Source organism: Corvus moneduloides, chromosome Z (genome assembly GCF_009650955.1).
Source record: "Corvus moneduloides isolate bCorMon1 chromosome Z, bCorMon1.pri, whole genome shotgun sequence".
In the NCBI taxonomy this organism is placed as follows: Eukaryota; Metazoa; Chordata; class Aves; order Passeriformes; family Corvidae; genus Corvus; species Corvus moneduloides.
Genome location: NC_045511.1, coordinates 68,652,844 through 68,677,917, shown reverse-complemented (window position 1 = coordinate 68,677,917; position 25,074 = coordinate 68,652,844). Strand labels below are relative to the sequence as shown.

The following is a 25,074-nucleotide window of genomic DNA, read 5'->3' as shown; positions in this document are numbered from 1 at the left end:
CTCAGGTGATTTAGAATGTTTTAACTTGTTCAGGAAAATGCTGGAAAGATGTGTCTACCTTCAAGGTGCAGGTGCTGGCTGTTTTACTTTTGCTCTCTGCCAGTATATTAACTCTTGTCTTAAAAGTCAACTGCTCTGAATATAGGGAGCTTTGGAAGGTACTTATCTGTTACTTCCTTAGCCAGTGTCTACTGTTTTAAAATTTTCTGACTAGTGACATACAAGAGATGGAGTTCTTTAAAATGCCAAGTTTGTGTGGGCAGTTTGCCACCTGGTTCACTGTTTGAAGAGGAATTGTCTATTTTATTCAGTCTGTGTTCCTTTAAGTTTACTGTACCATTTCTGAACATGGATGGGTAGTGCTTTTCATCATTCTTGTCTCTGTTCTGCATTTTCTAAGTTCTAAATATAATTATATTGGCTTCTCTTCTCTAGAAGTTCCATAAGCTTCAGAATTGCTTTATGTTGTGGAAACCTCAAATCCTTTAAAAGACATGACTTTTGTGCTAAAGCAATTCTGCTGCTCATGGCCTGCAGTGCAGAACACTACCAGGCACTTGGACTGGGCAATAAGGCTGTCATGAGCCTCACTACCAGCACTTGCCAGCATTTGCTCTTTGGGAAAGGAAGGGAAAAAAATAGTAAATACGAGAAAAGCAGGAAAAGTATCAGCCAGGTGTAGATTAGAATACCCCTGCTCTTGTAGATCACTTAGTGAAGTCATGCTGTGACTCCAGACTTTCCTGGAAGTGCTTGGACATGGTGGAGTGGCCGTGTCCTGTCACACTGTGCCACCCTTCTGCATGGTGGGTGCACATCTGGGCACACAGGGGCACTTCTGGTCAAGTCACTCATCCGGACGACTTTAGTCACATGCGTGTGATAACATGATGAGTAAGTGCCACAACGTGAGTGTTGCACGAAATTCCCAAGTGTCTGGTCACAAGATGGAGCAAAAAAACATCAAGTAAAGCAAAAAAAATAAAGAAGTGAGACTGGAGAACAGCTCATTCATAGTCTTGAATAAGAAAATTTCAATTACTGCCTAGTGTGCTTCTGGAGAAGGACTTTGGTTTTCTGTTCAAGTGACAGAAGGGACTTTGTCAATGGCATGGGATCTCTCCTATTGTTTCTTCCTTGTTAGAACAAGTATTACCTACTGTGAACATTTCTGCCTTTCTTTTGCCACCTGGGGTAATTAGCTTGCAAAATTAACTCCTTCAATGTTGTGGGAAATACTTAAAATTCTTGAGCTCTCAGCTTACCTTAATTTTCAGGCATTAAGCTTCCCTGCAAGACTACTCTATTTGGAATTTTTGTTCATGTAGAAGGAATGTATTGTGTTTGTTTGCCAGAGTTCACTTGGGATTGCTCCGTTTACTTGGGTTTGCCAGGCAAACTTTAAACTTGAATAGTTTGAGTTTTAACATTAAAACATTAAAAATTACTTCTAGCAAGGGATTCAGTACTTGATTAGAAATATATACATTTATAAAAGAGTAATGGATAAATGAAATGCAAATCCATGCTGAGAAGGAATATTTGTGTTAAATATGACTAAGGGCTAGTGTTCTATCTGACTTGCACTGGAAGCTTTTGAAAATACAATCTTTTCTTTTAAGGCTGAAGTATTAGGGTTACATGTTAGGAGAAGAAATATTCTTCTAGTACGCTTAGTGATGGAGAGCTTTTATAAGTATTGCTGTGATTAATTAGAATTTTCCCTTCCCGTGTCTGTATGGATTGGAATCTAAGATGCAAAGTACACCAGTCATCCTAGCTTTTTTATTGTTACATCTTAACCTGAGTGTTTCTATAGAGCTGCAACATTATATACTTCAGTCATGCAAGTCTATCATGCTTCATTTAGTTCACATTTAGTGCATGCAATTCAGGTATTTTGGTTGAGAAGCTGGTGACCTTGGATTAAAGCTGGGAGGAGAAGCTGGCACTGAAATATGTATTCTACCTAGATCAAGGAATTCCTGCCTTCTCAGTTTTTGACAGACTTAAATGTGGTTTTTTCTGCTCTATTACTCCATTGATGCTTTATTTGTTCTGGGCTTGGATATCAGTCCTTTTCTTCAGCTGCTTTTTCCCAGTACTTTACTGAAGTGACTTGGGTAGTGGTAAATTTTCAGTAGTAGCTGTCTCAGATGCTGGTTTTGTTACTTTGAAGATGCATGGTGATTTCCAAGATGATGAATGGCCCAAAGAAAGGCCAATTTTGTGTGACTCCTAAAAATATGGATCATAGGGCACTGTTGCTAAATTTGTAGACCTTGGCGCTGGAAGCAACTTGTCTAGAAATATAATGGATATTTCAAATTTGTATTCCTCTTCTACTCTGCAGGTAGATCAATTAAAAAAAGTATTCATGCTGCTTGAATACTGGGCAGAGAAGCTTATGCTTGAATTTTTATCACCTGTTGGCTATTCAGTAAGCTGGACCTTCTTTATTAGGCGAATATATCATATAATAGATTTCTGAGGCTTTTATAAAAACAATACCCTCTCCAATGAAAGAAAAAAAGGTTTTTCCACCTCACTAGTGTTACTGAAATTAAGATTTAAAGATGTTATTCATTCAAAACCACAGAAGAAAAATGTAACTCCTAGCACTCACATCAGCAACATATATTTTGAATTGAGGCTGTATACTTTTAACTTCCAATAAACTGACTAAACTGTGTGCCAGAAGAGGAGGGAAAAAAATCAATATGCCACTATCACCTAGAACCTTGTGTAACAGCAATTCCCTAGGGGACTGAGACCCAAATCATCCAATGACATATTTTTATGGTGAATAAATAAGCTGAAGATAGTAAGAACGCTTCCAAAACAAAAGCTAACTGAAAAATACAACATGACTCATTATTCATAGTGATTAATATGGCAGTGAGCTGAAAAACTGTGTGTTGGCCAGGTGTCTTGGAGGGTTGTGCTACCTGAGAGCACAAGTCCATTCTTGTCCTCATCTTGGTTTTCAGCTGAGATATAGTTAATTTTCTTCCTTCTGCAGGAGTGCTGCCTCCCACATCAGCTCATTTCTGCATACACAGAAATCAATTAATCAGTTAATGGTGAAGTTCTATACTGGTCCTGAGAAATGAGCTGGAGGATTTTCTTCTTAACCTTGCCAAGCAATCAGCTCAGTCTTGATGGTGTGAGACTTGATTATAATTGTTGCAAAACCAGTATGCACACTGCAAGGAATTAAATTCTTGCAGCATTAACTGAATTGTAAGCTTTCATGTAGTTCAGTCCTGGACCCCAGCACTATTCAGCGTGACCCTTACATTAGAGGCTGTAGAACGGCAAAAGTTGGTAATTTTTGAAATACCTTGTCTCAACTTGTGGGCTCAATTCCTACTGAACTTCTGTAATTTGATTAACCGCAGCAATGTTAGGAAATTCATTTCCAGTTTGTCCAATCTGTGCTGACGGATCTCTTTAAACGTGTGACACTTAAAAATAATTTCAGTATACAGTGATAAAAAACAGCCTACCTTTTGCTAAACCGACTAAGTTGTACTCCTTAAACCACACAGCATAAATCTTCCTTGACAAGCCATTTTTATTTGTGGTCTTTCTTCAAACTCCTTAGCAATTACTTTTATGTACTGAAATGTGGAATTTTTTATATTTTTGAGGATGATATATGTGTCCTCAGATTCCTTGCCAACACTTTATCTTGTAAATTATAGTTTTTCTAGATTGATTTGATGCAGTTGTCCTGTTGTAGCTAAGAGCCTCTATGGCTTGAGCCTAAATTTTAAGTGTTCAAAAAATTGTAATTATGGTGAGAGAACTCACAGCCATGACTTAGCAAGATCCTTGTCTTTCTAGACCTTGTCACAGCCTTTCTTAATGCAGTGTGTTTTAAGAAACTTGTCTCTAGCTGGAACTTTTTAAGTCTTAGCAGACTTGGAGAATGGTCATGGTTAACCTACGTTTTCTGGAAAAGGTCATTGCTTACAGGATTCCACAAAAATTAACTTTCTCTCCTTTTCAATACCATTGGCAAAAAACATGTCGATGACCTTTAGCTAAACAGATGACCTTCAGCTAACTGATTTATTACTACTAAAATGTCAGAATGCTTACAAGAAATCAGCTCTTGCATTAAGAACATCTGGTTCAAACCAAACAAAGGGAGGACTGAAAGGAGGATTGTGCAGAAAAAGGTAAATATCCCAAAGATAGAGCTTCCATTTGTCAGAGTGGTGTAGAATTCTGGATGTGCTCCTGGGCACTATAAAGCTTATATAACCATGTAGCATCCATCTCTTTTAGCAGGGACCTCTGTCAACCACAGTGTAACAAGAAACTGAATCTGACCATCCACTTGCACGTGCAGTCATCCATGTGTCATGTGAGTACTGTGATTTCTTATGGGTGATGCTGAGTATGAAGAAGCAGCAAAATAGGGCTTTATCTTGTAACTCAGGCCGCTGCAGGTGTTCCAAGTGTGTACTCAGTGCAGATCTGCCATCAGACAGATCCAGAATCTGACACTTCCCAAGAAACATGGGAAAATATACCATTTTTTATCTTTCTTTAAACATATTTTTCTAGTCTATGGCCCAAACGGGGAAAAGAGAAAAAGTACGTATTAATGAAAAAAGTCCTCTAGGAATAACTTCTCTTCTGAAAAAAAATCACCAGAGAATCCCTGAGGTATACTAACCAAGGGCTTTTATATTGGAGACGTTCAGCCTTCAATACTGTTAACAGACTACTGAAACAGAATTCCAAATGGGCTAAAAGGTGCAATTACATTTTCAAAAGTGTGGATAAGCCTTTATTTGGCTGGAGGTTTGGAGTGAGCAGGTTGGCACATACCAACACAGCCGTCAGTGGGGTAAACTACACTTGAAAGTCAACTCTTTATCTGATCACTGTGAACTCACTTTCTGTACCTTACAGAAAAATGACAAGATTCCTAGCTCACATCTCTAAAATCTGCTTCCAAATTTCTTTAAAGGTCGAGCCCTTTAGCGGATTGAATAAGCACCATCCATGATGCAAGAAGTGAAAATTACAATATGCAGATACAGTAAACTACCTAAGAAGCCTGAAAGAGCTATAGCAGAGGAAATGAAGTGATATAATGCCAGGATAGTGTGATGTTCTTAATTAGAGGATGAGGAAATCGTAGGTAGTGTGACACAAAGTTGTGTCAGGTGGTGCTTATTATATAGTTGAGATAGAAGAATGGATGGTGAAATTTATTGGATAACAGTTTTCTAAACAAACTACCTTCATTATTGCTTTTACTGCTTTTAGAGAATGTGACTAATATTGCAGATTGGGCCATGGCTCCACACTAGAGCTAACAGATGTGAGGAAGGAAGCAGTATTTTTTCTTGATTTTTTTTTTTTTTTTTTTTTTTTAAATTTCAAGCAAGAAAGGTTCGTGCAGATGGAAAAATTTAGTGAGAGGGAAGAAGGTATGAGTGGGAGATGCCCCAGAGAGCAGACTGCTTCTGGACAAAAGTAAGGAACTGGCAAACAGTAGAGAGCATTAAATAGTAAAGGATTTAAAGAGCAAATGATGTATTTCTGTGCCTCTGACTTAGTTATGAAATAACTAAACAGCATGCATTTCTCTGCTTTTCTCATTTAGCTTATGTTACATGTCTGTGGGGTAGTTAATTGACCCCTGTGAAAGACAGACCTTGTCATTTCTTGTGGAAAAATCTTCTCAAGTTCAGGAACTGGTAGCACAACTTTCTGGAAAGAAAAAAAAAAGTGGAATTTAGTACATTAGTAAAAATCTGTTCTAAGTACAGAAAATTCCTGTCTGTTTTTGTAGGACTACTGCCTGTGTTCTGGATGATGCATTGTGAACAGTGGCAGAGTTCTTCATTGTTTCTTCATTTGCATGAGAAAGGCAGTCCTTTAGGTTCTTGATCCTCAGGAAACCTTTTTCTGATGACCTTTGTAGTGCTCATAGTTGGAAGTTCCCATAGTTGGGGAAATAATATGCAATATTTCTGAGAGACTTTTGATGGAGAAAGTAGGGCTATAGCTCTTAATGGCCAAAACAGTGATATGATGCCAATGGGAGCAAGTTAGGAGTTTTCTCAAGTGTGTATATACAAACTTTCACTGGTCCTGGTCACATGGTAAGGACAGGCCTCAGAGGAAACCTGGTCTTTGTGTGGTAGTGAGAGATGTGAATGTACCTTGACAGTACTAAAGAAAATAAGAAACAAAGAGCATGTTTAGTTTCATTGGGTTTTTTTCCCATGTAAAGTTGAAAGGCACAAGACAACCTTTGGTTACAGCAGCTGCTAAAATAGGTCGTCAAGTCCCATGTTGAGATGAAATTTTTGTCTATGTAAAACAGATGTGAAAGGTCTTCAGTTTATTTTGTTAATGAAATCTGTGAAGTATGACCTTTCTAAAAAGTGCAGTCTGATACAACTCAATGCCTAAATCTTGCATTAGAAAGTTCTGAAGGCAAGATCTCAGCAGCACTATTTTTTCACATTTGCAAGTAACGCCAACCGTAGTGCCTGGCACCAGAGAGAGAATTTAGCTCATTATCCAACCACTCCCTGTGCCGGGTCTCTGAGGTAGGTAGTTCTGTGCATGTCCAATGACTAATAATGAAATATCAATCACTTTAAATATATTTAATGGTGAAAAGCTCATAGGGAGAAGAGTATTGCTGCAGTAGGTGAGGTTGCAAAGGTTGAGAGAACTGTCCCATTTATGAGCCAGCTGTCTAAAACCAGAAAACCTCTTGCATTTCCTCTTATAATAGTCATGGTTTTATGAAGCAAATAGATACTTTGGGGAATGTACCTTATGTTTTTAAAAATTTACATCTTAATCTATGCAGAGATTCTAATTAGCACTACTTAGTAGTGGGGTATAACAGTTAATGACTATTATATTTGGTCTCAAAATGGATTTTTATAAATGCAATGGGAAACACTTGGTGCATAGGTTGCATCAAAAATTGCATAAAAAATATTGCCAATTCCATTCCTGAACCCAAATTCCCATCTGACTGTTTGAGAATGCTGTGCTGAGTAGACTGCAGCAATCTTGTCCAAAATAATAGAAGTAGTTTGAAACTGAACAGGTATCTTTCAATACTAAAATTTTCTGTCTTTTGGATTTGATAGCTTACATGGATTCATGCAGAGATTTGGGTCTTCTAATAGATTTTAAAGGGTAGGTTTATGTAATATCTTGCAGGTATTGCTAAGCCTGTCTTGGTAGTGGTTTCTTTCAAAGAATGAAAAAGCCATCTTGTTCCATCTGCCAGATAGAAAATAACTAGCCAAAAATAAACTTAGTCTAAAGAAGACTTTTTCATGTACAATTCCTTTCTTTGTTCCTGACAGCCTGACCTTTTTTTTTTTCTCTCTCTCAAACAGTGTTTCACTGGCATCAGTTTTATTAGAAAAATCCTGTACTGCAGACAGAAAACAGTTTTGAGGGAAGATATTCACCTGTTTGGCTGTATAGCAATGGTTTAACACCACTGGAAGATGCAATATGGGAAGGGTCAAAGCATACTGTTTGTTAAACTGAATTTCACTTATTACTGGATTTTGCTGCAGAGACAAGTGCATGTGACACAGACACAGACCATAAGCAGCCATGTTTATGAAATCATAACAGAATGGGCATTACTATGAATGAGGAGGGGAAAGCTTTTTCCCTCCCACTCAGCTGTCATCTTGGCAGGAATCATTAAAGAATTTTTGCTTCTGCTTGTTCTGCAAATTAATGTGGGACTTCAGGCTGCAGAGCAGTGAATTTGCTCAGATTGTGACTCCCAGCCTCAGAAAGGATTAACCAGTACCAGGAGTAGCAAGACAGTTTTCACACAGTGAAAACTACAGTTAGTGTTACAAAGTTGCAGGAAATGCAGAATGGTGTGTGTAAATTAATACATTATGTAGCCTTCCATCTTTTAATACAGCTGGTTTGGGTTCTAGAAAATTAACTGTACTTCTCAAAGCTTAGTTTTTCACTTTTAAGTGTGGAATTTAGCTTTAAAGTACATAGTGTTTCAGTTTCTTTGGTTCTCTGGTGTCATCTTTGCACACTTAAAGTAGTCATTCCAGGCTGTGTAGCACTTGCCACTTCTGAACACTTCCAATTCTTCAAGTTCAAAACTATTACTGGAACAACCTGGTTTGGTTTTAAGCTACAACTCCTGTTGCAACAACTTGCCAACTGATAATGCAGATGTTGAGCCATGTCTGTATTTATTTGAATATACATTTACACCAATGTAAATAATTTTAGGATGGAGACAACTTCACAGTAACAACTGGGAGCATTTTGGTTTGCTTTTCTGAGGGATGGAGCAAGGGTGTATATCACTAAGATATCAAGTAAGATGGCTTTAGGTCTAGTGCCTAGCGAGGTTCTAAGCTTCGAACCTGTTAAGAGTACTGTGACAATTTTTTACAGCTGAGGGAGGATGAACTTGGTCGCTGTGAAATGGAATCAAGTGGATCATAAAACACCATAAACCATAGGATGCAAACAATTACTGTAATTAATAGAAGCTTTATAGCAAAAAAATCATAAAGCCTTGGAACACCCTTGACTAATGGCCCACTTAACTTTGGTTTAAAGTGTTTTACCATAACAGCTGAAGTGACAGTATCTCTGCAGTTAGCCTTAGTGGTGAAGTCGGAGAGGATTTTGTGCAAAACTATCTTGAAGGTAGCAGATGGTATGTCACACATCATTTTGATCATGAAGATGTTTGATAGAAGGTTATCTGGTAAAGAGCATATTTTCTGAGTATGGACTGTTGCCTTCTCTGACTGGAAAAAGGAGGTATGAGGAAACAGCTGAAATGAAATTAGTAGCGTTTAAGTAATGTGTGGTACAATTGCTCACATGCATGCACAGGCCTGCAGTGCCTTTGATTTCATCTCATCCCAACAACGAGGTACTACATGTCTGCTTGTCCCATGCAAATAAAGTATTATAGGCAGAATGAAGTATTATTAGCAGGCATATCAGGATATATGTTTTTAATAAGTTATCTATCTTTATGTTCCATTGTAGAAGCATATAACTCCGTAATTTATGTAACCTACCACAGGGAAGGGCGTTGTTTTGCTCTAGGTGAGGAACCATTCTACCTTTTCAGATGTCTTCTATTGTGCCCTATTTTGTTGAGATGGGTTGCACTGTCCATAGATTTATTCTTTAATCATTCTAGGGGATTTAAAAGATTTAGTATTGTGCTGTTTCTGCAAAGCTGACTTTTATATCAGAGCTTTTTAGAAGGTTCTTATAGTAGCTGTTACACAGATAATTGTTTTTTAAAGTGAAAATATGGACTACAAATACAAACAGCTGAAATATGGCTTAATTTCTGCTGTCTCTTGGATTTCAGTAGTGTGCTTCTGTGAGGTTTTAAATCATCTTCATGAATACGTTGTTACATCCTTACCCTTGGAGAGAGAGCATTTCTGAAAGGAGATTATAAAATAGTTTCATAAATTGATTTTCTTTCATAAATTCATTTGCCTTTTAGATTTTTTCCAACTGGTACTTATTGTTCTAATTTAACATAGCTTAAATGTATGTATATTTAATTTGTTATTAAGCTACCAACTAGCAGTAACAACTCCATATCTGAAAAGCAGATGAAAACAGCATTTTACTGAACCGCAGAGAAATCTGAGATGCTCTTGAAGGACACGCTTCCTGCTGCCCTTTTAATAAGCAATGTCTCCGTGTATTTCTAGGTGAGCTGTAGCAGCTTTAATTCTAGCACACGCAGAACCTCGTTTCATTCTTACATGAACAGTGTCAAACGTCCTGTGACGGGCGGGCGGGCGGGCGGGTGAGTGGCCGCGGGGCTGCTTTGCGCAGCGCGGGCTCCATGTCCGGCCGCTCGCCCAGCGCCGGGGCCGCGCCCGGGGCCGCGCGCGGAGCTCCGCCCGGGGCGGGGCGGGGCGGGGGCGGCCGCGCGCCCCATTGGCTGCGCCGCACGTGACCCGTGGGGCCGCGCCGTGCGCGCGGCGCTGGCGCAGCCGGTGGCGCGGGCGGGGCCGGGCGCTGGCGCTGGCGCGGGGATGGAGGCGCGGCGGCCGCGGCCATGGGGTGAGTGCGGCGGCGGTGGCGGCTTCTTCCCGCGCGGGTGAGGCGCGGCGGCCGAGGCTCCCCGCGCCCGGGATGGGCAGGGGCAGGGAGGAGGAAGCGGTTTCGCGGCTTAAAAAAAACCCAACAAACCAAACAACAAAAAAATCCCCCGAAAACGAAAAAAAAAAACCCTCAAAACGTGGGGTGCTAGAAGGGGCTGTCGCGCGGCGGGGAGGGGAGCCCCGCAGCCGCGGGGATGGGCGGGAGGGCACGGCGGGGAGCCGCCACGGGCGGGACCGAGCGCAGCCCGCCGCGCCGGCCGGGGGCACAAAGCCCTGCGGAGCTCCTGCGCGGGCTCCGGGGCCGGGAGGAGCGGGAGGAGGAGGGGGAGCGGCGGCGCGCAGGGGTCTCGGGGCGGGCAGAGCCGCGGAGGTGCCCCTCGCGGGGCGACGAGGCGCTGCCCGGGGGTGGCACCGGCCCGGCTTTGTTAGGGACGGGCGGCGGCGGCGCCTCCGCTGCCGCAGCGCGGGGGACGCGCGGGTGGGCGGCCGGCGGGAGCGCTCGGGGGGCAGCGCTGCGCCCTCGGCGCGCCCCTGGGATCCGCTGACTTCTCACAGATTTATTTAACATCACAAAGAGGTGCTTGGGTCCGTGACTTAACCTGAATGCTGTGGGAAATCTTAATAAATTATGTATGAAGCAGTGGGTCCTTTCTTCCCCTTTGTCAGATACGTAGCTTTTATGCTAGTAATTAGGTCACTGCTAGCAGAGTTCTCCTTGCTTTTGCTAAAATATGTGGCGATTTTTGGAGGACACATATGCTGCCAAATTATTTCATCCTATTCAGGTTTTGTGTCAAGATACAATATTCTTCCTGTTGACTCCCATGGAGGACCTTGTCTTTGGGCTGTAAGGGGTATTTTTCGTTTGATAGGATTTTCTTCAGAGGACCAGTACGGCCCGGTTTTGACTTGATTTGGAGAGTCATACCCTGAAAAATGCCTTTTAAAGGCGTCGCAAAAAATACACAGCTTCTTAGCGTGCATAGAAGTATTTTCAGTAAATTTTAGTGCATACGTGAATAGCACAATATAGATCTATTTCTGTTTTTAAGTACTTCTTTCACCCTTTGCTGTTTGTTCCGTTGAAAATGCTTCTCAGTGGGTTTTTTTTCACTGTCTTTTTACTGTTTGGTTAATTTTTTCTGTTATCTAATGCAGGTAACAGATTTATGAGTATTTTGCCAGGATTATAGTTCTTTGAAAATACGCATAGGCATATATACTGAAAGCCGTTTTCTAGAACCAGACTCTTCTGTATTTTTAAGGAGACGTGAAGTAACTGTTAAAATGCTCTTCTCTTTCTCAGTTCTGTCAAATACAGTGATGCGCAAAAAAAGGTTTGATGAAGAAAAGTCTCAGTTTAAATACCTTCTTTATATATCCCCTCAAAACATTTTATATATATACCACTATTTTTAGAGTCTTAAATCTCCTGTCTTATGAGTATGAGAGGCTTTGGATAATACTAAATTTTAAAACATCATGTGAGAACTTAATATTTGGAATAACTGGTTTCAAAGGGTAAATTGGTCATACTACATATTTCTGCTTTGGCATTTTGAGTCTTCATTATAGTCGCTTAAATGTTAAAAGAAACAGAAGATGCAGAGGTGTTTTCATCCCTTTTTTTCTAAAAGGAAAAAGGGTGACAAAAGCACAGTAGTGATTATTATGATTATTATGGTGATGCTTCTTCCTGTACCTTTTTAACTCTTAAAAAGAAAGTCTTAGTAGTATTCTGTGTAACCACTGTAATAGTTCTGTAAGTCACACTCTTAAAATGGTAGCTTGAATAAAAGATCACTTCTAAATATAAGACTTTAAAATATTTATGGTGCAGATTTTTCTAAACATCACCCCTGAAATACAAAATACTTGGTTATGATGAATGTTCTGATACATCTTGTCATAATGTGCTGTTGTTATATCAGTATGGAATAATACAGCACAAGTTGGAAATGCATGTGGCTACAATTGGTTCCCTTGATCTCTAAATTCTTATGTTGGATTTCAATATGCATCTTAATTTAGTTGGTAAAATATTTATGTTGATGATATCTGGTAAATTCTTTTATTATCAGTGTAGCAAAATCGTGTTTAAAATAAGCTATACTACTAATGTTGTGCTGTGACGGTAAATTATTGTCAGCAAAGACCTAATTTCCACTAATGGTTTTCCAAAATCCATGCACCTGTGTGATCAGGTGCTGATACATTTCCTGCAAGACAAATGGGCTTATAAGTGCTGAAGAGAACCTTGAAGATGGCCCTGATAGGTCACCCAAGATGGAGAAATACATATTTATTGTAAATTATTTTTATAATATATAATAGAAAATTTTTATAGTATGTATAATTTTTTTTTATTACAGCTGATTTATTTCATGTTGGTTGTTTTGAGTTTGTGTTTTAAGGTAAAATAGGAAAGGAAATACCTTTCTCAGACTTTTTAATACCTTAAACTTTCTAGAATTGAATCCTTAAAGATTACGAGAAATATAAAAGTAAACAGGAGCAAGTCACGTGCAGTGAGGGCATACACAATTAGTCATGAATAACAAACATGATCATCTTGAAGGATGAGTGTTCAGGCTTGTGAATCATTCCTGATCCAATATAAGTTATGATCTAAATGATGTCTAGAGTGGTTTGTGTTCAATATAGTATTTAAATGCAAATCACGTTTCGAATTTTCATAGTCATATTCTGCATACAGCATGACTAACCAGCTAAGGAACTTCCCAACCCAGAGTTATAAATGAAGAAGTGGGAATTTTCTTGACAGTGTAATAGAAGCTGAACTTGACAGTTTATAGCCTGAAATGTATGACTTCTTGATTTTACTACTTTTGAATTAGGAATGTTTTTTTCATTGTTAGCATTCTTTAGTAAAAGTCCAAACATTAAATTATTTGTTTCTCACACAAACATACACTTGACCTTTATCATACTTGACATGTAATGAGGCACACAAAAGTTCAGACCATGATGTTCTTATTCCTTCTCCTCACGGTCTTTTAAGGAATGCTGAGAACATGGATCACTTACCACTTTTGGTTAAGATGGACAGATGATGCTTCTGTTCATGGTTGGCGAGTACAGGCAAGTATGGAATTTACGGTAGTATCCCAAAATATAAAGATGGATTGAAAGGTCTTGCCAAGTAATAAATTAATTTCTGAAAGAACAAAACACAAAAACCCAGTCTTTACCCAATCCCCACTCAGAAGGATTTAGGAAGGCCAGGTATAATAACATTTGAGTGTTTTAGTCTGCTGTCCACAAAGATAGCCTTCATGCAGAAGTGGATAGAAAACCCAAAAAGAAAAACTTAATGCAACCAAGGTTTAGAGAAAATTGTGTGGTCTTCTTTTAAAGGGACTAAGGCTTTCACAAATTGTGTTAGAATAACTGATAACAGTAATGGTTCTTCATCTGGCCTTTGCAGTTTTTTTTACATGGTTGAAAACCCCAGGAATCCATAGCATGCCCAATCTAGATATTATAATTTGGTATGATTTGTTATCAATTTTTTTGAATGTCATCATTTTCAAATGTATTAAAAAGAGTAGTGTTATATAACTTGCAATTAATTTTCTGTTATCAAAGCCCTTGTTGCTAAAAGAAACTGGAGGAAGAGCAGTTTTCTGTGATGATTGTTTTTTATATTCCTTCCTTCATCTCTGATGACCTAAGTGTGCTAGAGCAGAGCAGATTAGAACATGAGCAGATCTGCTGTTCACTCATGGGCAGTTCTCATTGTGGGCTGAGTATTTTCTTAGTTGTCTCTAACCGCACGCAAAGCCACTTTCAGACAGCTAATTTTTTTTGTGTGCCTGCATAGCCCAGTTGAAGAGAGCCCAAACAAAATGGCTTCCCTTTCAGCTGCTCCTGGCTAGAAGTTTTGGGGATTGTTCTTAAATTGGGGTGGGGATAGGAAGATGAAATAAGCTGGCACCAAAGGCCATTTTAGTAAAGCATAGATTTATCACCAGGTGGAAATAACATAGTTGTTTGGTGTGATACTGGAGAAGGCAGAAATGTTTTTTCTGCTATTTGGAGAAATCAGGATAATGGACTTTTACAAATTGAGTCCAGTGGAGTATTTTTCAGTGAGTAAGGAAGGAGAGAATTGGACAATGCCAGTGAAGGATAAACATTTTTAAATTGGCAAACCTTGAAAGCTTGCCCAAACTGAAATGGATAAGACAGTCCCTGACACAGTAATACTCAGTTTGGGTAAGTTCTTGAAGACAGCAATTGGAGTGCTGGTATTTTGCCAGAGCTGAAAACCTGAAGGCTGGCTTCAAACGAAGTAATGGAAAATTCAATACAGGATTCAGTCAACAGAGAAATTAAAGTAGTGCAAATTGGCATGGTTTGATATGTTCAAAATAAGAACAGCAAACCCCCCCACACTTCTTTCTTATGAGTGCATTGATAAGGAAGCTGTATGAAAATGGTCCACTTAGAGCTGAAGTTACTAAAATGGAGCTCACTTACCTTGGAACAGCTGTGCTGGATTTTTTGCCCCTACCTGTCAGCCTTGCCCCTCTTTTGGAAATAGCTGTGCAACAGCTGCTGAAGCATCGTGGTTAATGACCCAGCACAGTAAACTTAAACTGACACCTATTTCAGATTACCTTGGCAGTCGGGCAGTAATCTGCAGTGGTTTAGCAGCTGCCACTTGAGCAGCTGAGCCCTTCCCCACTTCCCTGGGTGGGAATCGTGCAGAGATGGGTGGGGCAGACAGCTGGGGAGGCACCGGCAGAGCCCTCCCGGCCACCCCACCGTTGGCCACAACCACTGTGAGTCAGAACCCGTAGGCCTGGTGCTTAAAAATAATCTGTTTTTAAAGGTAGTTTAGATAAACTAATTGGGAAAATGTCATGGCTGTGTCAGCACTTCCTCCCTGAATTCAGTGTGGTGTGCCCTTGAAGAAACAATTCCCCATTAGACACATTCCTATGAATGAATGACAAAAATTGACAGAGTGGTAAAGAATAACAAGGATGAGATACTGGGCTCAGCACTGAAGAGTTGCAGAGCTGATGTGCCTTCCCAGACTTACTAAATTATATTCATGAACTTTAGATAGAATCAGTATTAAATATAGATACAAAAAATTTCAAAATATGGAAACAAAGATTAAACATATCAAAATTTATAAAATGCAGGTACATTGTATCTACACATAGAGTTAAATTTTATATAATAATAAGAGAAACATTGTGAAAAACCTGAGTTACAGAGTGTAGAAGTAAATGTGCTTGCCAGTGGTAGTAGAATGCAATAGTAGTGATGATAGATTTTATGGATAAAAGCAATAATGGAAGTCTGAAATATTTTCATAAGGAGCTTTAATATATGACAAATTGTTATGGTTCTTAAGTAGAACCTCTTCAGGACATATTGAGTATATATGCTTACTGATTTCAAAGAAAAAGGCTCTGGTCAATTAAAAAGTTCTAAATTTTCAGGCTACATACATTTTTTCCTATCACTTGGGATTTGAGATCAAAATGGGTGCATGTAAATTCCTGTCCGGGCAGTGGCTACTGGTACAGTTTTCTTAATATAAAAAATGCATATCTAAATCTTAACAGTGTGTTTGCATAAATTTAAGCTTCTCATTAATTTTGATTTTAGTGCATAAAAGAGTTCTATCCAGCTTGAAATTCCTCTTTGATATGTATATTCATGCAAAGTGCTGATTCAGTAAAGCGTGAAATTTCTTGTCATAATTTCACCTTACTTTGGTAGGAGATGGAGAAGAAGCTTCTTAATGATGAGAAATATGGGTCAGGGAAGTAGGAGAGCTAGATTTTGGGTGTCTCTCATGTGAGGATATGGAATTTCAAAGTTTCTATATTCCATGAGGCTTATTTTTCGGAGTAAATCTGGAAAAATCTGTATCTATTCTTGCCTTTGATGACCACTTTGGAAAGAAACAATGCTAGAGTGTAAAAGGGAGCTTGCTTGACTTGAAGCATAATAGTGAATTTCACAAAGGTGAGTTGTGTTGCATTCATGATGTGTTTTCCCTTGGGCTGGGTGAAATGTGAAATGGATTCTGGAGGTCAGAGTTCTTCCCTTCTCCTGCATCCTCCCCCACCGTAGTGGTTTCCTACAGGGGGAAAGAAGAGTTAGTTGTTCTTGATCCAGCTGATTCTGACCCAGCGGTGTTGAATATGTTTGCATGTGCAGTGGTACAGCTGCAGACTAACAGGCCATGTCTGAGGTATTCCTTGCTTTCCCTTGGGCTGAATGAGGTGGGATGTGGCTGCGAAACCTGTCTGGCCAAGAAGGTCCAGAGTTTAGCTCTTTCCTCAAGGCAAGTAATGTAACCACTGAGAAACTACGAGAAGGGGGTGAAGTGGTACAGTCAGTTTCTGTTGATGCCGACAGTTCTGTGTTTAATAAAGCTATAATATATAATTTATAAAGTATTTATAAGTAATTTTTTTTACCCAGAACATAAATCCAAGGATTGTTTTGGGACCTGAATTCTGATCTGCTCTGTCTAGTTTCAAGCAGTTGGTATAAATGTACTTTCAGAAGAGAAACAGATTTTAATTGTGAGGGGTTTATCTCATACATGGAACCACTTATGTGTAATGGAGCCCTGTGATTTCACTCTTCAAATCACGTGCCTGAGAGATGACACAGTGTTCAGCATCAGAAAGCCTAAGCTGCTTCGTGGTCATATATTACCTGAGTCAGTTTCCCGCATTTTAAAACTAATTAATGGTGTCTTTTGTGAAATATTTCGGCATTTCATTATTTCAGAAGAAGAAGAAACAAATATCTTGAAGGTGCCAAAAATAAGTGCAGCATTTGTCTGTATTGAAGTTTAGGAATACAAGATTAGATGTCTTGAGCCATGAAGTCTGGCTCCTTCTTGTGTAGTATGCTTGGCAAGGATCCCTCTGAACTACAAGTTCTAGTTGATGTTGCCAGCCTAGGTTGATAAATGACCGATTTACACCCATTTGTTCTGTGTCAGTATTGTGTTTTAACATATCTATTATTCTCCCTCTTCAGTGTTTTCTGCTCTTTAGTATAGCTGTGTCATTCCAGTCTTTGATGTGCTGAGGCAGCCAAGGTGTGCTTGTCTAATCTCTTCTGAGATACTCTCTCATCCCCTGATCACTTTGCATCTTTCTCTGCACCCACTTGAATTCACTTTTCTTACCCATGTCTTTGTAAAATGATTTGATAACTCTGGGGATTGTGTTTGGTCTCCTTGTGCCAGTCTCGTTGGCAGCACACAGTGCCCTGCAGGCTGGCTGCTGAGAGGCTTCACTGCTCCAGGTTGACATTCCTATGTGAGTGACTCTATGTCGCTATGCTCTTTAATTCCGTCCTGTTTCTGCTGCTTTATTTCTCAGTTCATCGAATTCATTGTGTATGACATCGAGTCCTCTGACCTTGTGCAACCTCTTGAATTTATGGGAGCAAGTTTTGATGCTACTTCTTGTGCCAGAGTCAGTAACAAAACATTTAAAAATGCCCGTCACAGTCTAGTTTTGGGGGAATTTTGCTGACAGCCTGCCTCCAGCCCAATAATTTGGCTTTCAGCACTGCCCTGTGTCATCTTGATGTCTTTGAACTGCTCCTTACCCATGTACAGTTTTTCTGTTAATCTCTATATCAGCTGTGGTGACGCTGTTGCTTATTTCTCCTTTGGGCATCTATTTAGCAGAAAAAAAAATGTTTTGGGTTACTCAGGTTGTGGTGATCAGCTAACTAATTTCTTTTTTATCTGAAAATCCACAAAGCTTGACATTTGAATAAATCAGGAAGTGACTTCTAGTCTGAGGTAGAATATTGTCTCTTAGTGGTGATGTCCTACTTTCATGTTATAAGAATAAAGGAAGCTGAGAAACCTAGATCAGAAGGGTGGAAAGGCAAACCAAATCTCCCCTTCAGGATCCTTAATCATTTAGCAAAAATATGTTTTGCATATAAAATACCAGAGCTATGCAGTTTATGTCTTTGTACCATAGCTCCTCCTCATCCATTTTTCTCCATTTCCTTTGTTGTGTGTGTACATCTTGTTCATGGGGCTGATTGATCTAAATTTCAAATCTGTAAATTAGAATTCCTAAAAATGGACAGGAAATGGAAAAACTGGATACTTTTTTTGTCATTACCTGTCCTTTCATATTAATAATGAATTATAGCAATGGGAGAAAAAGGTACTCTATCAAGAAACAAAATGCATGTCCTACATGGCACAGAGCAGCTTCTGTAAATCACATGTAGATGAATAAATGTATGATATACTTCAGTAAAAACAACACATTCTACCAGTATTACAATATAGTCCTAATTCATGGCAACTAATGGGAAGAAGTTTCCATTCTTCTTAACTTCTGTGTTTCTTTCCTTGGGTTTGTGCATGCAGTCTGTTCTGAAATGCGAACTATAGCTGTTAATTTTCTTAATAGTAATGGAAATTGTTACTTATTAGATAAAAGCATACGTGAAATGTAACAGATGCAGTCTGCCCTTACTGATTTTTTGGTGTTTGTTTGTGTGTTTTGTTTTTGCTACAACTCTCCTTGACTAGACTCAACCTTTTAGGAGAAACAGCCTGATGATACCCCAGAATTCACATTGTAGAGTAGTTATTTCAGATTGCCTTTATTTCTCTAAAAACAAGGTCTTCAATAAAGCATGACCAAATTTTGAAAAAGAAATATTACAGATTCTTTTTGCTCATGGAAGTCACAGTTTCATGAGTGCCAGGTGTCTTCCTTCTCCTGTCTTTGATGGTGACAGGTGCTTGGAAAGGAAATAAACCAGTCATATCAAATGCACTACAGCTTTTGTTATTGTTCCTGTCTTCAGTGGTGTACACTCTTCTTTACATTTCGTTTGGTTTAAATTTAGAAAGGTTAAACACAATTTTCAAAATTTGCACTGAGGAACAACAACATTTTTTAATAATTTAACCTAATTTTTAGTAGACTGGATAATTCAATTGAGTTTCATCAGGAAGAGGAAACTTGATTTTATAATGGATTACACAAGCCGTAAGGACAAAGGTTTGGTCAGAGGTTACAATGGAAATGCTAAATAAGAGCTTTTAATTGTTTCATCTTTTCCAAAGTAACTGCAGTAATGAAAGGGAATGTTGCCCTGTAAGTTTTAAATTTTCTTTTTCCTCTAAGTTACAGGCCATATACTTAAGAAGTGTCTCCAGTGACATTGGAAGGGATAGCTTGTGTTATGTGAAGTGCTAGGCTTCCTTTTATTCTCTGGAATGGCTGATGAAATCAAAATTGATAGCGTTAGTTCTAAAGAGTTGCAAATATTCATTAGCCATGTTTTAGTTAACTTACATTGTTAGGTGAACAACTCTGCTGGCTTTTGGTTTGGAAAGTGGGGAACAATTTGTGCTTTATAATTGAAATCGAAGTATTTGTTTCTTTCTCCTTTATAATGGCTGAGTAGTTGTGATGGCATTCTGGGACTGTGTTACCGTTTTACTGAAAGCAGTATGGGATCCCTTGATATCAAGAGTAGCTTTTCATCTTTAAATTCCATGGTGCAGTATGACTACTTCATGTGAAAGAAATTTGTTATAATCTTGTGCCTTGAAGGATACTTTTAAAAAATATCTACATATTTACTACATTTGATGATAAGGAGTTTTTTTCAGTTAAAATTCCCCAGTATTTACTGCTTTCCTTTCATATAGCATCTCCTTCAGAGTGTGTGCTGTTCCTAGGAACATTGAACATCTGTGACTATGAGTTGTTTCCTAAAATAAGTAGGTAGTCAGCGTCTTTTCAATATGTGTGAAGATGCTTGTTGTCTATATAAAAATTCTATATATGGTCTATTAGCTGCAATTTCTCCATGTTGAAACTGTAGTGCCAGTATAAGGATGCTTTTGTATGATGCAGTGATTTTCTTCTGTGTATTCTAGCTTCCCCTAATATCTGATGCAATTGACAATGAACTTTTTTCCTTCTCTTAATCATGCACATCAAATGGAGGCCCACAGGAAAAAAGTCTTGAATTGGCATTAGTTCTAGGCATTAACAGTTTGGTTTAATGGATTTAAATTAAATGTTTAGAAAGTCATGTGGTAAATGGGAGAAAGAGATGATTTTGTGGTTAGATACATTGGGGTAGTGAAAGATTTTTTTCTGAAATGCTTAAATTTAATATTTTCTCTTACTTTTTTAAGGGCTGAGGGTAGCCCAGGATGGCCGCAGCTTCATATGATCAATTGTTAAAGCAAGTTGAGGCATTAAAGATGGAGAACTCCAACCTTCGGCAAGAGCTAGAGGATAACTCAAATCACCTCACAAAACTGGAAACCGAGGCGTCCAATATGAAGGTATTGCAAGCTCTGTGCCTATGTGGGGTTTCTGTCACTGCCCTTTGTGTCATGGACTGGGAATTGCTGAGTGAGTTTTGTGTACTTTTAGACTCCTATGGAAGTCCTTTTCCAGGCCATGTAAGGGAAAAACTATCAGCTATATTTATTTATTATTATTTTTTAATTTCAAAACTGTTTTCTAGAAACAGCTCCCAGTGTGCTGTGATAAGCATTACCATTTTAGCACAGCTGTACTTCCCAGCAGGAAGTCCAGAGTGTTGACACAGGTTGACAAAGCAAGTATTGTTCACCTCTTGAAAACATGGGAAACACTGGAGTTTTTCAGTGTTTTCAGGTAATTTTAAAAATTTGAGGGTTTGCTATAATTACAATATTTAAGATCTCAACAGAAGTTCCTTTTAACGTAAGACCACAAGTTCTCCAATCTCTCCCAAAGCTTAAATTAATACTTAAAAATTTCACCCAGATCTGTCCTGCTGGTGTTTGTTGGCTAAGTTTGTTGGCTAAGCCTTCAGAGCCACCTGTCTAAGAGCAAACACTAGGCTCAAGTGGAATTTAGATGGATTTTAATCAGTAGGAAGATACACCATCATCTGTATCTGTCTGATCCATGATACTGGCAGAAGAAGGCAGAATTTTGCAAGCCTTAGAGCTGCATTAATGTGGTGCTCTTCCTAAGCTGACAAATCCTGCTGCTTTTTGCTAGCAGGCAGCAAAACCAGTCTGCTTTTGGTACCTCAGTTAGAAGAGCTCAGAAATTGTTGGTATTTCTGTGTATACTCCTGTACAGGGTAGGCATATTCTAAATATTAAGCAACATTATTTTCTCCATCTACTTGCTTCCCGATCTTCATATCACAGACTTACTGTTCCTTTACAACCAGTCTTTAACTTTTAAAATACAGTAATGTGATTAATATAGCAATTAAAAATATTTGAACTGAATTTTCTTCTCCTCCAGCATGTAGACTGTATATTCACTATAAGAAGAAAAATTCTGCTTTTGGAAACACTAGTTACAACATTTGAAAAAAAGCACAGATTTTTCAGATATTTTTAGTCCTTATGTTGCAGTGTAAAATGTAAATGGCTTTGCTGTCTAAATTAAAAGGAAATTATAGTCCTTTACACCAGCTACTTGAAATGGTTGTTGTCATTAGCAGCTGCAGAAAAAATGCTTGTTTGCTGAGTTATGTGTCTTTAAACTAATTCTGTCATTTATATTATTTTTCTTAAGAAAATATTGCAACAAATTTGTCAGTAACTCCCTCCACTGCCTGTCATTGCAGTCTAAAATAAGGAAGGGAAGAACCGGACAGATGATCTTCCTGCTAGTTTTACAATAAAAGAGTAAAAATGTCTTTTTTTCTCTTCTTCATCCACATACAAGTGTTTTGGTTTTTGGTCGTTTGGTGGAGGTTTTTCTAGCTTTTGTGTAGATAATTAAATTTCCAGTGACCTAGAGACAGTCCAGGTGTACAAGCTGGTCTCTAGGGCATTAATTTGGGGTGTGGAATGGCTTTGTGTTCTTACTTTAAATCTGGCAGACTACCGAACAGAAAGTGGCTCCATTGCACTCCTCTGTGATTATGAACATGCCCAAAGTAGAGGTCTCATTTTTTTTCTGTCCCAAGTTCCCTTCTAGATTTACGGAATGTAACCCAGAAAAACCTCCACCTCAAATATCAAATTCAGTATGTTTCACTTTGGGGGATGGATGGAGAAGAGATTGTTCAGATTAATTTGATGGTTTTTGTTGTTTAATTCACGTTCTATTGGAAAATCATTGATTCCTCAGGTGTATTTGCACCTGCTCGTGAACCACAGTCATGTCATTGCCTTGTTTGTTTCAGACCCTTTTCTTTGGAAAGTATCACAACATAGTTTTAATTTGAGTCAAACCTGAAGGATGGTATGGGAATGATCCTGGGGTCGGATTGGAGTCTGTGGGTGAAGTTTGATGGGGATCATTGCAGGATTCTCTTAAATTGGGAGATAATTTTAGTTTCGCAGGCTTTTGGAGAAAGTGTGTGTTGGCTTTGTTGCACTAAACGAAACTGCATGGTTTGTATGGTCCCCGTGCCATAGTTAGGGACGATTACAAGCAAAGTCATTAGCAGAGCCAGAGCAGTCAAGTTCGAAAGCCCTTTGGCTACCATATATATGCAGTCAAAGATTTCCTGAATGTCTTGGAAAAAATGATCCTTTGGGAGCACAGAAGTGTCACAGAGCCATTGTAACCCGTCCTGCCAAGTAAAATCCTAAATATTAGCGGAAGAAGGGGAGAAGCAGTGGGGAAAACAAGCTGTGGGTTCCATGGCAAACATCACTGCTCTTGCAATGTGAATTTTGGTCTGTGGCCCAGTGCAGGGACATCTCACAGTGATTCTTTGGACTGCTGCTCTGCCTGTCTCCTCATTTCCTTATATTCTGTAATCAGCTGTAGAGGGGAGTAGTTAGGGAGGGCATTTTAAAGACAATATTTAAAGGACTTGATTTTGGAAGTAGTAGTGTTAAAACGTTGTGTAAGTATGCCCCATCTTTATAATCCCTTCATTTCAGAATTGTAAGGTAATCATATGGGAATTAAAAGCTTGACATGAGCTCATCTTGCACATGTATTTATTATAAACTAATACTGACCTATATAAGAACAAGGTCTGACTGCTTCCTGTTTAAAGCTAAATCTCTTACTTAAAAGTGAGGACTCCATTTACTGACCAGAAAACAACACGATGGATAAACAAAGAGAAATGTGATAAAGGGGGGTGCCAAAATGATTAGTAAAACAATCTCCACTTTGTTTTTTAATTTGTGTTGTCCTAGGGATTAACTGTTCAAACAAAAGAAATCCCTCAGAGTACTATGACTAACTTGGGAAATTCATTTGTTTTTATTGGCTTGCTGTCAGATGAAATACAGCAGTTTGGTATGATAAAATGTTCTCTTTAAGTCAACAAATACGCTGTTTGATGATCGATGAAATAACAATGTTGGCTCATAAATAAAAAAAAATGGTGTCAGTGTCTAGATGTAAGAGTAATTGCATAAACCACAGGCTATGGACAAATTTAGAAAACTATGAACAGTTTTATCAGAATTCAAAACCTGTAAAATTCATGAAGAGACAAAAAGTAATCCAATGTCAGCCATACTACTTTGTGCATATACTTACATGTCTCCCACATTTGTGGAAGACTTTGTGAGACTTTCCTGCCTGGTTCTTGTAAAAGACAAGTATTTTTCTCTTTAAGGATGGCATATATATATATACATATATATATATATTTTTTTTTTTTTTTTTTTTTTTTTAATGTCATAGCTAATTAGTATCAGCATTTTTCCCCATATAAAATATGGGGGAAACAGGTATACTTAACTTAAACTCCAGAACTCTAGAAGTAGCGTAAGAGTGACATCATGCTTCATTTCCACACCCACTGTTTGAGTGCTTTGATTTTATAGTAAATCAGTAATACATGATATCTTGTGTAAGAAAGCCATTTTTAGTATATGTGATGCTCTGTGAGCAAAACATTGTCTCTTCTATTTTTATAAAGTGCACTTAAAATTTTAGTCTACATATGACTTTTCAGTTTATTCAATGTCTTCTGTACTGTGTCCACATGTTTCAAAAATAAAATAGGAAGACTATCACTAGAAGTGATTCAGATTTCTTGATTTTTTTGAGATGTGTTCTAACCAGATAAATATACACCAAAGAAACACAGTAACGGTTAAATTCTTACCAGAAAATCATGAGCTGTTCATTCATGTGTTGTGGAGGGTGGTGTTTTGGCAGATCATTTTCTTCATATAAACGTTTTAGTTTTAATAATTTTCTGCGGGTTTTATTTGTTTTTATTTGGTTTGTGTGTTTGAAGGAATTAATGTTTAAAAGACGAAGTCCTAGAGAGCTCATTACTATCACATCCATTGCAGATCCAGAGAGTGATTTATTTTTGACGTTGATGGTGTTTGTGAGTTTCTTCTGCTAATTAGATAGCAGGGCAATAAAACTTGTTATGCTATTATGTTGGATTGAAAAATATTTTCACTAAATAAAAAAGCAAGAATGAAGGTATTTTATTTTGAGGATTTTTATTTTGAATGCGTTTCTAAAGTATCAAGCTATGGTAATTTAATGTGGTAGCAAAAGGAATATTAAGTCTCTAGCATATAATATCCCAGATTTATTGCAGTGGTGTACATACTTTGTGATGATGAATTCATACTCAAATTACCAGAATTAAAGGTAAAAACTATGCTAAAGAAGATGCCATGGTGCCCAGTTTTCATCTCCTTTCTGTCATGATGGCTTTGTAAAAATTGTGAGAAAGTTTACATCATATTAGAACTAAAGTGTACTTTTATAACTAAATATGATTAAATTGCATTTTATTTTATCTGCAAATTCAACTTCCCATTATATCTTTTTTTGACTATTGGAAAGGATGAATATACAAATCCTTATCAGGAATAGCAGATTGACCGGCAAGTTAGCAACTTATCAGCTACAGTAGCTTGTTTGTCTCATTTTAAAATGAGGAAGGGTCTCTGAAAAACGTGCTG

At 38.3% G+C, this 25,074-nt stretch overlaps 2 protein-coding genes across 11 annotated transcripts in view; one reads left to right on the top strand and one right to left on the bottom strand.

Annotated features, from left to right (window-relative positions):
- LOC116437867 (T-cell activation Rho GTPase-activating protein-like) overlaps positions 1-25,074 on the bottom strand; it is a 633,784-nt gene that overhangs the window by 129,230 nt on the left and 479,480 nt on the right. The window lies entirely within an intron of this gene.
- Positions 1-25,074, top strand: part of APC (APC regulator of WNT signaling pathway) — a 95,707-nt gene that overhangs the window by 11,419 nt on the left and 59,214 nt on the right. For 7 of the 10 annotated variants that reach the window (XM_032096153.1, XM_032096152.1, XM_032096151.1 and 4 more), the window contains exons 1-2: positions 10,049-10,101; positions 20,347-20,499. In XM_032096153.1, the coding sequence (XP_031952044.1) occupies positions 20,365-20,499 (135 nt within the window). In that variant the 5' untranslated portion in view covers positions 10,049-10,101; positions 20,347-20,364. Of the gene's footprint in view, positions 1-4,296; positions 4,376-5,407; positions 5,500-10,048; positions 10,102-20,346; positions 20,500-25,074 lie in introns of those variants that run through there. The other 3 variants (XM_032096148.1, XM_032096150.1, XM_032096149.1) reach the window with 3 other exon arrangements.